This window comes from Chelmon rostratus, chromosome 17 (genome assembly GCF_017976325.1).
Source record: "Chelmon rostratus isolate fCheRos1 chromosome 17, fCheRos1.pri, whole genome shotgun sequence".
Classification (NCBI taxonomy): domain Eukaryota; kingdom Metazoa; phylum Chordata; class Actinopteri; order Chaetodontiformes; family Chaetodontidae; genus Chelmon; species Chelmon rostratus.
The window spans coordinates 3,372,811-3,389,396 of NC_055674.1; the positions used below are offsets into that span (position 1 = coordinate 3,372,811).

General features: G+C 44.5%; 2 protein-coding genes across 2 annotated transcripts; one reads left to right on the forward strand and one right to left on the reverse strand.

The window, feature by feature from the left end:
- Nucleotides 1-1,864: 1,864 nt before the first annotated feature.
- Nucleotides 1,865-8,843, reverse strand: tbc1d17 (TBC1 domain family, member 17). Its single transcript, XM_041956699.1, has 17 exons — nucleotides 8,790-8,843; nucleotides 8,049-8,144; nucleotides 7,887-7,964; nucleotides 7,683-7,794; nucleotides 7,420-7,603; nucleotides 7,199-7,310; nucleotides 6,831-7,001; nucleotides 6,568-6,693; nucleotides 6,354-6,457; nucleotides 5,658-5,752; nucleotides 5,439-5,555; nucleotides 4,992-5,092; nucleotides 4,517-4,616; nucleotides 4,024-4,121; nucleotides 3,692-3,808; nucleotides 3,457-3,543; nucleotides 1,865-2,620 (listed from the first exon to the last, which is right to left on the reverse strand). Exons 1-17 carry the CDS (start codon nucleotides 8,817-8,819, stop codon nucleotides 2,459-2,461), a joined length of 1,890 nt encoding a protein of 629 aa, XP_041812633.1. The 5' UTR covers nucleotides 8,820-8,843; the 3' UTR covers nucleotides 1,865-2,458.
- Nucleotides 8,844-10,478: 1,635 nt separating this feature from the next.
- Nucleotides 10,479-16,198, forward strand: akt1s1 (AKT1 substrate 1 (proline-rich)). Its single transcript, XM_041957918.1, has 6 exons — nucleotides 10,479-10,616; nucleotides 11,095-11,824; nucleotides 11,911-12,166; nucleotides 12,251-12,334; nucleotides 12,409-12,584; nucleotides 14,110-16,198. The coding sequence occupies exons 2-6, from the start codon at nucleotides 11,432-11,434 to the stop codon at nucleotides 14,245-14,247; spliced, it is 1,047 nt and encodes a 348-aa protein (XP_041813852.1). The 5' UTR covers nucleotides 10,479-10,616; nucleotides 11,095-11,431; the 3' UTR covers nucleotides 14,248-16,198.
- Nucleotides 16,199-16,586: the final 388 nt, after the last annotated feature.

Here is a 16,586-nt window from a genome sequence, read left to right on the forward strand (position 1 = left end):
CTCCACTTCATCTCTACATTTGACAGACAATTTAAGTTACTAGTTACTTTTTACATTACATCTTTTCATCTCCTTCCTGTCCAGTGAAGACCACGTATCTCCAGATGTGCTGATTGTTTGTGATAAACTGAAGGATGAAGTTTTCCTCGATGTGTTGAGAAAATTTCTACTCCTTCTTCAGCTTAGAACCTCTTCGATCAGCTGGAAAATGAGTCGTCACAAAGCTGAAAACAGGTTGTTTTTGGAGATACGAGGTTGTCACAGGACAGCCACGCCACAAACATATGATGATCTGATAGAATATGATGCATCACTGTAGATTAAACCAGCCAACAGTATATAAAGTCGCACTGACAGGGAACATTTTACTTTTACTTTTCATACTTCAGCTACGTGCTGACAGTATTTTCACCGCGTGGTATTAGTACTTTTACTTCAGTAAAGGATGTGGATACTCCTTCAGACACCTCATCTACTGCAGATGACAGCTTCTCTAAGTCAATGACGACATGAAGAGACTATAATCCTCCAACACGTAGTCGATTGTAGCATTAGTGAGAGAATATGGGGTTTAAAGCTGTCGACAAGGCCTTTGCCCATTAAACAGGCTTTGAGAGGCGCTGAAAGCAGATTGAGTCTGAATGAAGGACTGAGTAAGTTTGCCTCTGCCAGTCAAGTGAGGTCAGGTTTGGGTGGATGGAGGGGGGTGCGGGTGGGGGGCGACAGAGTGACAGATCGTCGGCCTGTTTAAGCAGCCTGCTAAATTCATACATCGCAGCTGTATTCAAACAACATGGATCGAGGGGGAAGGAGACAGCAAGCGGCCAAAAGAGGAGTGCAGCGGGTCCTGAGAAGGAGGTGTGGCTCCCCGCCCCTCATTTTCCAGCTCATTTCCCGGGACAGTGGAGAACAGAGGTCCTATTTTCCCCTCAGCCATTCACCTCACACAGACACCTGCTGGCCAGTGGGGGAGGAGAGGGGAAAGGCCAAAGTTTAACCAGTTCACAAGTTAGGACACTACATAAACAATGAGCTGTTACTGTTACACTGGAATAATTAGTTCCTCACAGCTTGAGCCCATAATTCAAGTTTTTGTGTGTTTTATGGGACAAAATTATGCTTTTCATTAAATGCAACTGAGAAACTTCACACCAACCAGCCACCGTTTATCATCTATAAGCAGTATATCAACAGTGTTTTAAGCCCATTATAGTCATGAGCTGATGTAAGGATACTGTGTTTATTAAAGCACAAACTAATTCAACAATTCTAGCTTCTCATATAATTACAACTGTGATAAACTGTCATTGATCGTCTGTTCATACAAAAGCATCCAGTTTCACAGAGTTAAAACCTGTATGTTTATCACCGCTTTATACTGTGTTACAGACCATCTAGTTCAGATCATTCCGTTAAATTCGCTCATATTGAACTCAGACGTAAATGTTTGAAAACGAGGCTCCTGCTGTTGTGCAGCTTCTTCTCAGTCACCTCTACAGAGAACTTCCTCTGTTCAGGGCATCAATATGATGAACTCCACGTCTTGTCATTGACTTTTATGGTAGTTTCCTTGTATTGTTTGTGTTTTGTATGTATTTTCTTGTTGTTTCGTGTTCTGTCCTGGAAGTGTCTCCTGACCTGTGTGTGTCTGTATGTTCTTGTTGAGTTTTCTGTGTTTGTATGTGGGCTCATCTAGGGACAGATGCTGCAAACGAGCTTTGGTTGGAACAGATTTAAAGAGGTGTTGATTTCAGAGGCTGTAGTCGGAGGCAGTGATCCATAAATCAGATGGTGGCTGTGAGTTGACTCGCTGAGAGAGAGTCTGCTGAAAGGAACAAAATAAAGTTTATACACCCGCTTTATTAAGATTCAACCATTTATTTGGTAATAATCAGCGGATGAAAACATTATGACATATTACAGATAATTACAAGGCTTAAATATTACCACGCCACTTGTGAAAACTATAAGGCATGCAAAAACTTTGCATAGGGCTGGAATGGCATGATACAGTACTAACAAGGTGCTGCCAGTGAGCTCGTCCTTCAGCTTCTTCCCTTTTGAGGCGAGGGGACGCAATGGAAATCTAAAACAAACTTCACAAAATGCACTGGGCGTAGACTGCAAGTGACGAGCGGCGATGAAAACAATGATTAAATCATCTGCGGCGAGGCAAAAGAGCAGCAGGTAAAGGCGGGTGGAGCAGAAAGGATGGCAGTACTTCAGCAGAGACATAGGACATGTAAACACACATGACACAGAAAAGGAGCACTGCAAGTATAGTGTTTAAACATCTTGAATTGTTACATTCATGAGTATATTAAAAAGAAAAACACCTCAATGGCGCCCCCTGCCCCTGACAAACAGTAACAACAGCCTTCACTGGGTCATGTACAGTATATATATATTTTTTTTCATATACAAATATCTTTCATACATTTCTTGTTAACCTTCAGATTTAAGGATAAGTGGGACCACATGCTGAATTACTTGAAGCAGCTCCTGCCTGGGACCGGCTGAGGAGGCGCTGCGTCTCGCTGGCCTGGGAGTCTGGGCTGTCCTCCTCAGAGCTGGAGGGGATGTAGAGACCCAGAACCTGTTGCACCTTGAGGGGAAGCTCCTGGGGAGGGTAGAAGGAGGAGGGGGTGTCAAATTCAAGCAATATGCACGACTAAGATGAAGCTGTTGTGCCACCTGAGAATCTGTAATCCATCCTTGTTTGTTTGTACTGTTTTTCTAAAGAAAAAGCTTTGATTTCCATTACAGCTGGTTTTACAATGAGGAAAAAGCTGCAGAAACACATCTTCCTATATTCCTGTAAAGTGATGCATTTCTAAATAATTTGTTTACTTTGATTTAGCAGCTGATCTGCAAAATAACTAGCGAGGCAAACCAAACTCAAACAGGATGCTGATCAGAACTGATAATACGTGGAGTTTTAAAATGAGAAAAAACTGCAATCAACAATTTTGATCCCTGCGAGGATAAAGATGAGCACTATGTAATACGAATTTAATGAAACAGATGAGCAGATTGATTATTATTACAGTGGAACATGAGTAAAAGCAGAAAAAGTACCAGTACACAAGTAACCAAGTAACCTGTGCAATGATAAAACATGAGTGGAAGTTTCACTCATTTCTTCCAAACATGTCCATGCAATGTTTAACACATAAGAATACAAAAAGTCATGTTTGCATGTTAAGACTTGGACACTAAAGAACTGGGGATGTGTTGATCATTTCTGCCCTGTGACCCCTTAAAATGAAGGCCTGTCTGGTTGTGACCCCTTAGGAATCACGTGACCAGCAATCATTGAGCTCACAGCTTCTGAAAAGGTTCTTTTTCTAGATTATGTTGTTAAAAAACAGGGATGGTGCCTCATCTTTGCTTTCCATTACAACCAGAACTGCAACACAGACTGGGACACTGCACTGCCTCCAGACTGAGTCTCACCTTGCACTGAATCAGCTGCAGGTAGATGGCCTCTGCTCCACAAAGAACACTGTGCAGGTCCAGCTTCATCGTCAGCTCGTTGATGTGCTGAAGAGAGTTCACAACGGGGGAAGAGGTTCACGGTGAAAAAGTGTACATTTATGGACAATGTAACTCCTCGCACTCACTCACTCACTCACTCACTCACTCACTCACTCACTCACTCACTCACTCACTCACTCACTCACTCACTCACCTTCAGAATAGTGTTAAAGTCGTGGTCTGAGCCAATCAGCTCTCCTCTCTGGGACTCCAGGATCGAACATGCGATCAGCAGGTGGAAGTTGTCACATGGAAGACGAGTCCAAAGGACCTGCAGAAGAAGAAAGGATGTGACAAAACGATACTTGTTGTAAACTCATTTAATTTGAGAACAGACACATTAAACGAGCAATAACATCGAGAAGATGTCTCAATAAATGTCTCATTTTTAACATGAATCTTCATGCCATCATATGAACACATTGAGGTTTACAGGAGCCTCATGTCACCACCGCGCTCCGGCTGCTGTAGATTCAGCACACTCACCTCCCACATGACGAGGATGTCCTCGAAGGCGAACTCTCTCTTGAACCAGATGAGCAGCCAGCGGAAACAGAAGCAGAGAGAGCCGCTGTCCTGAGAGTCTGATCGAGCAAAGACGTTTAATTAATTTACTTCTTTTAATTTAGTGACTAACAGAAACAGAAGAGTGAGCTTTTTATAAATATATAATAACCAAAGTTAAGTCTTCAGCACTTTTTTTCTCTAGAAATTCATTAAATTCAGTTAATTATTTCCTTTTCATGCTCATCATGCATGTCAACATGGCGCCCACCTGCAGATAAATGTGTGTAATAAATAGATTCTCATGTATAACCTAGAGGCTGCATTATATTATAATAGCCTCTCATTTGCTTTATTCTTGTTTCTGCCCTACTTTTCGGCGCTCTATCCTAATAACTTTGGCTACAAGCTTCGCCTCAGGATTTGTTTATTTTAATCTAATCCAGCCTCACTGGACGAGTATCGGCTGACTAACCCAGGAAGTCACACAGCTCCGGGTCCAGAGCCTTCAGCAGGATGCTGAGCTGAAGCAGCTGCTGCTTCATGGCCTCCTGAGACTCCTCAAAGTTCTGGTGCTGCAGAGGAAAGGAGGAAAGATTTGTCACTTTCAAAATACGACTATTTATACACATATATTCAACTCGAAACCTTAACAACAGATCAAACCGAAAGACATCGGAACCACAATAAAACTGCTGCGACTTGAACAGTGTGCGCTTCCTCTTTTCATTTAAATCAGAGCAGCTGATGAAGCATCAAGTCACCACAGAGGAATCATTGAACTGACCGCACGAAGCAGGAACAATGAGGTCTGCGTTTAAACTTTGTTTTGCTCTGTGTTGCTGCTCACGTCCTGTTCTCCGATGACTTGAATGAATGCAAACACAGGAACCAAACTGCACTTTGTTTGTGACTGAATTTCAAAGACAAAGATATATATTTCTACTAACCACCAGCTCCATGAAGCCCGTCAGGCACCAGAAGGACTCCACCTCGTTCTGGGTGACGAACAGCAGAGGAGACAGGAGGTCGCTCATCCCCTGGACGTAACCTGGACGGACAGATGGAAACAACAGCGTCAGGTGACGCAGATTCATCTGCCTGAATGATCATTAGCAGCTCAGATCAGCTAAAACATCGCTTTCATGAACAAAAAATCAATTGTAATCAACAGAAAAATCTGTATCTTGCCATTTTTAAGGCTTATTACGATTAATAAAAACTGGTGAGAACATAATCTGACCAAATTAATGATTTAAGACATACGATGCTCTTTTTACAGCGACTTGTTTAGAAGTAATTTAAGTCATTAATATTATTATTATTATTGTTATTATTATCATAACCTTTGTTAAATTTACTACTGTGTTAGTGCACCTCTGTTCAGACATACACACCAAGATCAAAGTTGTACATGCAGTATGTCATCAGCACATCATGAAGCAGAGTCAGTCCCGGGTTGTCGTTCCCGGAGAAGAACGTGTTGTGTCTGTCCGTCCTGCTGACGTCTCTCTCTGTCACGACACAACAAAGACAGTTCAACTTCAGCGTCTGCTGCAGCTGTCAGGCTGCTGACCGACACGCTGAACAGACTTTCTGTTTACCGACAGACTGACCTATCAGGCTTCTGTATCCTCTGAGGAGGGAGTTCCTCATCTCTTGCTCTTCGCTGACCGACTTCCACTGCACCTTCATCCGGAAGTACTCGTCCCTGCGGACACAGAGGCATCACACCACCTCAAAGGAAAGGTTTGACATTTTGGCAAACTTGCTTATTTGCGTTCATGTCTGTAAGGTAAGTATGAAGCTACAGACGGCAGCTAGGTAGCTTAGCTTAGCACAGGAGGAAACAGCTAGCCTTGCTCAAAAGAAACAGGATCCACCTGACAACACTAAAGCTCATTCATTAACACGTTTGTTTAAGTCGCACAAAAACTGAAGTGAAACAATGACATGAAATGTTTGTGTAGGATCGTTTCTGGGCCCGGCACAGTCACTGGTGGCCTGGCAACCTCGCCGTGACAACAAGACCCATGGATGTTAAGCTAACTGGCTGCAGCTTCATACAACCCCGACTCCAAAAAAGTCCTCCGACTCAAACCTCTTGTTTGTTCCTGAGGCCAGAACTAAAAGGCAAAGAGAGGCAGCTTTTCTTGATCGTGCCTCAAAACTCTGGAACCTCTAAATCTTCAAACATAATGTTAAAACACATCTGTAACATCACACAAATAAGCCTGTTTGCCACAATGTCAAACTATTCCTTTAAGCATTAAAAAGAGTTAGGAGGGGATGCTCAGCGATAAAACACGAACGTTTTGACCCGCAGAATGTCTTCTCTTTCCTTGGCAGTGCTGTTCCACGGATAAAAGCCCAGGAGGAACTTCCACACCTCCTTCCTCAGGGTCGGCGTGACACCCTGCGACGAACACAGACAACATGAAAACACGTTCATGTGGTAGACAGAGGGCTGGGACAGTAAACAAGACGCGTCTACCAGACGTACTGTTACTGTGTTTGCTGTCTTACCCCTCTGAACACCAGCTCTTTGATCCTCTCTGGGTTCTTCACTCGCCCCTCTGGGTCCAGAAACTCCTCCCATCTGTCCAGAGGTGGTCCCCTGGTTACACCTGGTCTGGGACCGAGCTCCACCCCCTTCATGGAAAGACGGACACAAACATTAACAGCTGATTTACGACTCTCATGTCTCTGAGTATTAGAAGTATCTGTAATCTCCACGTATGAGACACGGCTGTGTGCTCTAAACTGCGTTCTCGGTTTCCTTCTCTTACGCAGGTGATGAGTTCGAAGCCCGGCTCTTCATCCGACTGGGGGGGCAGACTTGGATCCTGAGAGTTCCGCGAGTAGACGGCCGAATCTGGAGGTCGAAGCGCCGCCTTGAAGAAATTGGTGACTTTGGAGAATCCGCCAAATGTGGTGGCGTACGGGTCCTGGATGAATCTCTGTTCAGAAAGAAAGAACAGAATCACAAACAGACGAAGAGGAGGGTTTCTATTTTCTCCTCAGTCATGTGCTGCGATACTGAGCGTCTGGATCAGTGAGCCACTGACCATTAATCAACAAGCTAATAATAGAGATCGCATGATCAATATCTGCTCTAACTCAGAACATAAAAACATATAAAATCAAACCAAACTACCGAAACAAGATCGGAGCCTCCATCGTCGAGGAGCTGCAGCTTATCGAAGGACTGAGAGAGAGCTCCTGAGTCATGAGGGTAGGCAAGGAAGAGCCGCCCGTCGACCGGTGACCTGATGGCGACAACAGAAACCATGTCATGGGTTTTCCCCATTCATGTGACAGCTGAGCTCTGTCTGAAAGGCCACATCAGCTGTCACGCTTCCAGAAACTGCTGCTTACTGGTCCAGGATGATGTATCGCTGCAGGGCCCTCAGCAGCTCCCTGGTTCCTCCTCTGTGGAAGTGCAGAGGAGGCAGCGGGTGGCCTCCTCTGCTCGTCAGCACCAGGAAGTTTCGACCCAATGAGAAGCGAGCCCTCCGGAGACAGTATAACTCTGAGAGAGGCAGCGAGAACGACCACTGACCTGCAGGGGAAACGGATGACATTTAGCTTTGTGCATCCTTTCCGAACATCACCCACAGTGACAGAGGTGTAAACTGCACCTGAATCTCTGACTGGAACATGTTCTCGGTCTTTCTTCACTGTGCTGATAACCGCCCAGTCTGGCTCATACCCCGGGTCGAAGTTTGTGTCCTCCTCGCCTCCTTCTCCATCCTAATTCAGAAGAAGCGGTTTGAAGGATCAGATAGAAAAACAATAAACTATAATATTTTATTTTCATGTGTAACAAACAGATGATTACTGACCTTCTTGCTGTAGAGTACAGCAGGGGCGCTGCGACCCTCATCCTCCAGAGGGCTCCACTCTAAAGCCGGCACCCCAGCCTAGAAACAAATGCATGCTCATTAATAATAACATGCTTTTTTAATGTCCCTCCGTATCTTGACAACCTTGACAGATCTGCTTACCCGCTCCACAACCCGGATGAACCCTGGGATGGTTGTGTCTTGGTTACTCCTCTTGGCATTTGTGTGAAGATACACCCCCTCCTTCTCAAATATGAGCTGAGGAGAAAGAAGAACCACATGAATGTAAGCGTGAGCTGACACAAAAACATGACTTGCTTCAGGTTGAGCCAGTTTGCAGTCGTGGGAACAGGCTTGGCGAAATGGTGATTGTATCTAAAATGAGTTCAACTAATTGTTCTGTTAATCTCCTGATTACTTTCTCACATTCAGATTTTTCTTAGCATAAACAACACGACCAAAGATCCTGAAGCGTGGCATCAATTAGCTGAACTGTGGAAGGAAAGTGACTCAGACATTAAAGAGCTGGTCAGTGACAGATCACATGATCACAGCGTGGCTCCTCTGGCAGGTTAGTCTGTAAAAGAAGGAAAACTTTGGCAGACTTCATTTACTACGACGATCTGGTATCGGCTCACTTTGTTTTAAAGACTGCACGATTAGAAATACAGCTATTGACATCGATCGATATCGATATCCCTCTACATGTTAGTTAGCTGACAGTGTCCTGCTTTATATTATCGAATGTTGTTGTGAACCCACAGCTAGCTTGATAACAACAGCTAACACTGACGGCAAGCTCGAGTAGATCCATCCGAAATGTCACAGTCGAGAGGGGGGAGAGCTGTCAACATCTGCAAATTCAAATACTGTCGGTAAAATGTTGTAAAAACTTGAAAATACCTTGTAATCCTCCGCAGCAGCTTGCTCCATTCTTCGGTCGCCTCTGCCTCGACTTCGTTTATCCAAAATAAATGTTACGTCACACTTCCTGCTTACGGAAGCCCCGCCCCACAAAGATGGAGGAACGCGAGCCAATCAAGTTTTGGTTTATGGTATTTTTTTCACAAAAAAAGAGAAATAATAGACGATACTCTCAGCCAGCTTTAGGACAAATAGTAATACGAGTTTCTAGTAGTTTTTTTTTATTTACATTTATTTTGAAAGTTCTTACAGGAAGTGGTAGGATACGGGATGTTTTGATGTAGTTTCTTATCATGGCCACTAGGGGTTAGTAAATAATCACAACTCTTCACAACCCTGTTCCCTCGTTACTGAAGACCAACCAGAAAATTAGTTTTACAATTAGTACCAGTTCTGATATTACTCATGTTTAGTTATCACACTAATAATTGCATGTTCAGGTATTTCGTCTGTTATAAATATAATATAATATAATATAATATAATATAATATAATATAATATAATATAATATAATAAAAGCTCTAGAAAGTCAATATAAGGTACCTGCACCATACCAAACAGCAGAGCAACCGACAAGCTGGTGGCAGTATTTAATGTTGGTCTGTTTATTGGAATAAATTACATGGTGCAGGTTTGATAACAAAGTTTATATAATTGATATGGATAATCTTAATATTAACATATGAACACCATCATTGTTACTTGGGTATTTTTACTCCACAGCAATGACTTGACAGCTGCACTGACTCGTTTCTTTTTGTCTATTTAAAAACAAAGTAATCATGTGACTTGAGAGCGGTTGATAGGTGGGCTTCGGTGAGGTGGGGTGTACACGTGCACGAGAACAAGGCGAGTACGAGCCCGCCCACGGTCACGTGTACAACGTGCGTTCGATTGGAAGTCAGTAAACAGCCGACGTCAGAGCTGCGTCAAGTTAGCGAAAACAGAACCGGATGAGAGACGACGCCATTAGCCTTCAAATTAAAAATGTTTTGTCACGCGATCAATCCAGTTGAAGGTTCAGGATTTCACTAGAATAAAACAGATTAAACCTGATTTTTAATCAGAAATAACGTCTTACGTTTTTTCGGGATGAGTCCTGCATAACATGGGGCATCGATATCTGATAAGTAACAACAATATTTGGGAACCCTTTATGGGTCAAATTTTTCCTAAAATGTTTTATGTTGAATTGTAGCAAGTTTCCAGGAAATAATAATAATTATAATAATAATCATAGGAGGTTTTTTTTGAAAGGCAAAACCCAAATAAAAAACTTTATTCCTTAAATGTATTGAGTTGTGTGCTTGTCCGTTGACAAATCCTACATTTTCAGTTTCAGCTGCCGTGCTCTGCTCTGATTGGTACACTTGTAGATTATAACAGCTGCTACCTGGAATTAATTCAATTCATGTGAACTAATTAAACACAGTTTTGCCAAAATTACTGATTACCTGACTGACCTGCATGCTGAGAGCAGAGCATGTCATATTTGAGTAAATGTTGCTTCGGACATCCAGCAAAGCTTCATTTGTTTTGCATTACCACACAGTCTTCACTAGGATATAAAACATCTCTTTATTTACAGCTTTGCATCTGTGCAACACAAAAACGTGTTTAATGCCACGGCTCTTATTTTGAAAATCTCAACAGGAAAAGACGCTAATGATCCCTGCTAGTTGCTGCTGGTGTGGAGCCTAGCTGGGGGAGAGAAACCGTTGGAGAAGGCAGAACACGTATGACAAAAAGAAGTAAAGTTAAAGATTGAGAAACATCTGGCAACGTGGAAGAAAGAAACTGAACAGGTAGGCGAACATCTTCCCTCGTTTCTGTGATTTCTACTTGGGCGTCTCGGCTCCTGCTGAAAGCCTGAAAAATGGAGGTGAAATGTGGTTCCATAATGAGGAGGTTGCACACAACACTGAATAAACAACAAGATCAACAACAGCAGCTGCAGCGAGCGACAGCAGCCGTGCAGGAAAGCCCGCAGCGTGCAGTTTCAAGCGAGGCAGGGGCGAATGTGAGGGTGGCAGCGAGGCAAAGAGAGCAGGGTCATTGCAAAGCTGCTGAAGCTAACGCCACAGTTAGCATGGCTCGCTGTCAGGCAGCTCGTGGAGGTGGTGAGGGCTGCGACATCACTGGACAGATGAGCTTAAACACGTTGGGTTCATGTGTTTTTCTGCACAGGTGATGCACATCTGCAGAAAAAACACCTGGTTGCTCTGAGTGACATCTCCTTTTTGTTGTTTTACAGCTAACCTTGGTTTTTTCTTCTCTCTCCAGGTATCACCAGCAACTTGAAAACATCTCTTCTCTCCCCTGGCTCTGCAGTGTGGAAGGACACCACCCTATATATCATATCTTAAAGTCACCCAGTGCCTCTACCTGATTGATCATTATTTCCCCGCATCTTCACCAGTGCAAAAAGCAACCGTACACCAGCAGGACAGACCGCACACAAGCAAAGTCAGACGAACCACAGCTACCAAAGTTATCTGTCGATACCGTATTAAGTTTGGTGCCCCCTTCTGATTAGTCCAAACCTCGTTCATCAGCATCGTTCAGTTATCTCATCAAGTCAGTCCATTTAAGAACGCCGTAAACAGTCTTTAGCACCATCATGGCCTCCATCACCCAGTCATCCGAGCCTGAGATCCCAGACAACCACAAGGAGAGCTGGCTGGCGCTACTTTCTGCGGCGGAAACGTATTGCCAAAAGTCTGGCTGCGACCTGGCCATCCTTACAGCCTGTAAGAAGTTCCGGTTGTCAGCTGGAGACGGAGATGGGAGGAGGAAACGGGAGAGCGGCAGTGCCTTTCCTAAGGAGTGTGATTTCTCCTACAATGTATGGGGTCAGGGGTTTCTGGCCGAGTCGGCGCGCCGATACATGGACGACATCGGCGTGCTGCACTCCACCACCATGCTAACAGCCCAAAAGCACACACGCCAGTCGGGGGGAGAGGGAGGAACCAAGCTGGTGGTTGACCTGACCTCGGACCCTGGACTCAGGGGGGTGAGTGGCCCACATGTGCTGCATACTGTGATGCTCGTTCAGAGTGCTTACATCCATATCATGATGGATGCTTGTTGTCGTTTCAGAGCTTTACCGGAGACGGCGGGGTGGGCGGAGTCAGTCCCAATGGCAGACTGTTTTCCCAAAGCTACCCGTCAATCTACAGCTCAGGAGCTGGGACCGGGCAGGGCGGCAACGGAGAGAGGGAACGGGAGAAGGGTGCTCTGGAGGCCGAGCGGGGGAGGCAGAGATCTGGGATTGTGGACTTGGAAGAAGAGTGTGAGGACGAGGAAGAGGAGGAGGACATGGATGAGAGGAGACCCTACGGGAATGAAAGTGCTGGTGAGGAGCAGCACTGTTGGCTTTTACTCTTTATAAATGCATCATTTGCATCGATTCTGAGGTTTTATCGTGGTTTTGCTTCAGGTGTCTTCTCCATGGACGAGGACTCTCTGTCCCGGGACTGCGAGCCGTTCTTTGAGTCCGACGGGGAGGAGGAGAGCACTGATGGTAAGAGTCCGGCGTGCTGACTGAAGGTGGTCACACCAGCGCAGTATCCACACTCACTCTTCTACCTGTCCCAGGCTCTTTGAGTGAGGATGCCCCCCCGCCGGCGCGCGGCATGGCCATGGGTCAGGCCGCGTACTCGTCCCGCCACGCTCACCCGATGGCTCTGGCCCGCTCGCTGCCTGTGTCTGTGCCTGTGTGGGGCTGCAGAGGAACCAGATCCGCTCAAGGAGACAGCAACAGCGGAGAACGGGTGAGCGCAGATCGCTTCACACAGAGGTTAAAATGTTCTGGGGTCTGCCTCTCACAGCGAGAGGAGCGGGTTAGCTGGCTTACTTTAAACCGGGGTAGATCACCATGGTAACCTATGCTGCAGGGTTAAGTATTGACCAATCAGACCGCTGGAAAAACTGAGTCATCATTCCTGCAGGACCCTGACAGGGACTAAAGTGCTGAGTTCTGACGAAAGGCGCTTCACGCCAAGCGAGCGAACCAATCACGAGACTTCACTGATGACGTATTTGAATCCACGACTTGTTTATAGTCAGTAGATCATTAAAACAATACTTCTTCTAAACTGGTGAATAATTAATACATCACAGGAGACAAAAAACGCCCACCATGCTCCTGAAAATGACGCCACGTACACGTCGTCTGTTGACGTTTATGGCGGTTGGCGTTCGGATGTGTTGCATTACTGCCAGTTGTTGGACTGTCCCATCTATTTTAGCTTCGGCGTGTGTGAAAAGGCACAAGACTGAAATGTTCCTGAAAGTAGCTGCATGTGTGAACAGTGAAAATCACTACCGGTGCCTGGAAGGTTATCCCAGTGATTAACTATGCGTGTAATTTACCACACTAACAAAAGCACAATGATGACATGAGGAGACTCTCTGAGTATTAAATCTTTGTAGATCCAATGAGATAATAAAAAGTACCCTCACTGTCACATCCATGAGCCATTAGCTTAATAAATACAGTGTTTTCCCTCCTTCAGGCCCTTTTTCTCATATTATTTGTGCTGCAGCAGAAGCAGCCAACTTCACTTTGAACTGTTTGTATCACCTGTTCATTACAGTTTATTCATCACAAGACAAATAAAGGGAATGAATGGATCATTCATTTGGAACGATCTGTTCATTTCTCACTGTAAACATTAAAAATGCTGAGTGTGTTTAAAAGGCCTGCATAATAACTCCCACGCTCATCTAAAGCCTTTATTTTTAATACCGCTGAATATCGCAAACTCCTGCACAGCAGCTGGATCAGTGAGGCTCAGTGAAACCAGGTGGCCCAAAGAGAACCAGACTGACCCTGCTTCAGGACACAGGCCAACCAGCGCCTAGTGGTCCAGACCTCACGTAAACTTAAAAATATAAAAGCAGTTTCAATCCGCCTGGTTTCTTAATGAATGAATAATTTAGCATCTGTTGTTTTCTGTTGTGTTTTCTTCTTGTCAGTTGATCCTGACATATTTCATGCTGTTGAGAGTCCGAGACAAAGAAACTATTCAGGACTCGGCGTTCTGATGCATGAAACTAATGAGCACGGCGGCTCCATCAGTTCATGTGACCGTAAAAGTGTGTGTGAGGCAAACGTTTTTGCAAATACCATTTCAGAACGTCTTTATTTCCTGAGAGCGAGAAAGAAGCATGAGAGCAGAGGAGATGTTGTGGAATATTTCCGTTTCCGTCCCGATGTTCTCCCTTTAACTGCCTCGTGTGAACCAGTCCGCCTGTGATGTGTCAGCATCCGGTCCCTGTGTGTCTGTCGTCCAGGTGGGCTGCGCTGACCTGGAGCACATCGCCGCCAGTATGAAGGCCCTGCTGGCCCCCGGAGCCACCGACGGGACGGAAATGTTCGGGGCCCTGCCTCGGCCCCGCCTCAACACGGGGGACTTCTCCCTGAAGCACTGAGAGAGAGCGAGGCGGAGAGAAAGGGATGGAGGGCGAGGATCAGAGCGATGTAGGGGACGTGGAGGGAGGCTGTGGCGACGGGAGGACGCCTGGACCGCCTGGCAGATGACGTTCAGTATGTGAAACAGTGTAAAAGCTAGAACCTCCGTTTATTTCTCACTAACCAGAATTAACGGCACATGGCTGGAGGAGTAACTGACAGAAAGAAATGTTGAACACTAATAACATTTTCAACACTATGCCCCCCCTCCCTCCTCTTCACTACACCTTTCACCATGCTAGCTGCTACACATCCCACAACACTACATTAGGACCTCAAGATGTGTGTGTAGTGACCCACTGCACTGACCAACAAGGACACTAAAACAGGGTTTATAGTAGTCTAACTGGCACGGCCAATCGTTAAGCGTTAGGAACCTTGTGTGCTGATTGGTGTGCTTTGGTAAAATTACCTGTGAAGTGATGAGAACCTGGGGAACAGCCGCCTGCAGCCGGTTGATCGTTGGCTCCGGTGCTGCATGCTAACGCTCCAGCAGACACTGATTTGAGTGATATTAGCGTTAGCATAATGTGCAGTAGCTCTAAAGCTAAATGCTACATCATCTTGAAGCCACTCTTCTGAAACGAGGACAAAATTAACTGAAAGGAATTTCTTTCCAAGAGTTTAATTAGAAAAACGATACCTGTCTTCTGTCTGTGGGAGATGGTTAGCTTAGCTTAGCATAGACTGGAAGCAGAGGGGAACAGCTAGTCTGGCTCTCTCCGCAATTTAGAAATGCACCAACCAGCACCTCTATCGCCGACTAATCAACATGTTATATAATTAATCTTCAATCGCACCACACAAACAGGAATGTAAAATAACCAGTCATGGTTTTACGAGGAGTTACATCCACCTGGCGTCTGCGGCTGTATGCTGCATTCATGGAAGAAATCCACCTTCACATCATTTAAATCCCCCAAATTAGCTACATTGCTAACACTAGCAAAGATACATACTTGAAGCAATTTAACTAAACTACTGTAGATCCAAAATGCATTTTCCTAAATTAATTGAATTGATTATAGTGGTGTTGCTATTAGATTTTATTTAGATCTGACTGCTGGTGATGGTGGTTTTGCCACCATTTGCCAAAAGTTTGTGGACACTTCTGTTCTCCTCATGTAGTGGGAAGTATTTTTTAACTCGGCTTGTAATCATTGCTAGAGCCTTGTGACCTCATTGTATCGACAAGAAGACCCCAGGAAGTCACTGCTCCTGGGTGTTACACTTATAACTTATAACCCCTAAAAATTGTTATTTTTACATTTTAATGTGTGTGCAGGTAAATTAGTGAACTTTAAATATGCTGATAGGGGTGTATTTTTGAATTTAAGCGAGAACTTGAGGCTAGCTGTTTCCCCTGCTTCCAGTCTTTATGCTAAGCTAAGCTAGCCGTCTCCTGTTTGTAGCTCATGGCCCTGCTGTTAGAAAGTTTTAGCATGATGCACACGAGCCAGCGATGTCCCCGGAGCCGGTGGATGTCGTCTCTGCACGCTCCTGTTGTTTAGCGGGTAAGTTGACCAACAGGCCAGTTGAAATAAAAACAATCTCTTCCTTAAAGGGGTGAAAACCAGAGAAATGGTTGACTTAACATGAAGCTTGTGGCTTTTCAAAATGTGAGCGGAGGACACCAGCACCTCCTCATAACATGCCTATTTGTACTTTTACTTTTGCCAATGAATGACTGACTGATAGAATGATTGTAAACTGAGTTACAGGGGATGGTGGATTTTTCTTTTTTTTTGCTCCAGATATCATGTTGAAATGATTGAATGAATGAGAAACTGAGAGAGAAACAAAGAGATGGGTTGATTTTGAAAGGAACAAATGTCCATCTCTGACATTTCAAAAACAAATAAATGTTCTGTTAAGTACTTTTATGTTTCAAATAAAGGAGCAACACCAAGAGAAGAGGCTCATTGTGTGATTATGTGTGAGGATGCAGTATTATTAAAGGCCTCTAGAGGGCCTCAGCACTCTACTGTACAACTGATGATTTACAATGAGTTAATATCTGCACAACCCTGATACGCAGTGTCACACAAAAATAATCAGTTATTACACAACAGTTGAATTTATTGACTATAGTCAGCACTTAAAAAACATACAGGCTCTTAATCAAGCACTCTAGTACATGCATCATCTAAGTTAAATACATACATAGATACAGAATGGTAAATACAATAATCAGGCATCTTTGGATATAATATAAAATAAGCAAGCTTTCTTCATGCATAAGAGAAAGCAAACACAATCTACAAAGATGTCACGACGTGCTTCACTTGTTCCCCAAACA

Excerpts from the sequence above, each read along its gene's own strand:
- tbc1d17 (XM_041956699.1), bottom strand. The coding sequence starts at position 8,819 with ATGGAGCAAGCTGCTGCGGAGGATTACAAG. Across the intron at positions 8,145-8,789 it reads CTGCTGCGGAGGATTACAAG|CTCATATTTGAGAAGGAGGG; the intron begins GTATTTTCAAGT and ends CTTTCTCCTCAG. Across the intron at positions 7,965-8,048 it reads TCATCCGGGTTGTGGAGCGG|GCTGGGGTGCCGGCTTTAGA; the intron begins GTAAGCAGATCT and ends ATTTGTTTCTAG.
- akt1s1 (XM_041957918.1), top strand. The coding sequence starts at position 11,432 with ATGGCCTCCATCACCCAGTCATCCGAGCCTGAGATCCCAGACAACCAC. Across the intron at positions 11,825-11,910 it reads CGGACCCTGGACTCAGGGGG|AGCTTTACCGGAGACGGCGG; the intron begins GTGAGTGGCCCA and ends TTGTCGTTTCAG. Across the intron at positions 12,335-12,408 it reads GGAGGAGGAGAGCACTGATG|GCTCTTTGAGTGAGGATGCC; the intron begins GTAAGAGTCCGG and ends TACCTGTCCCAG.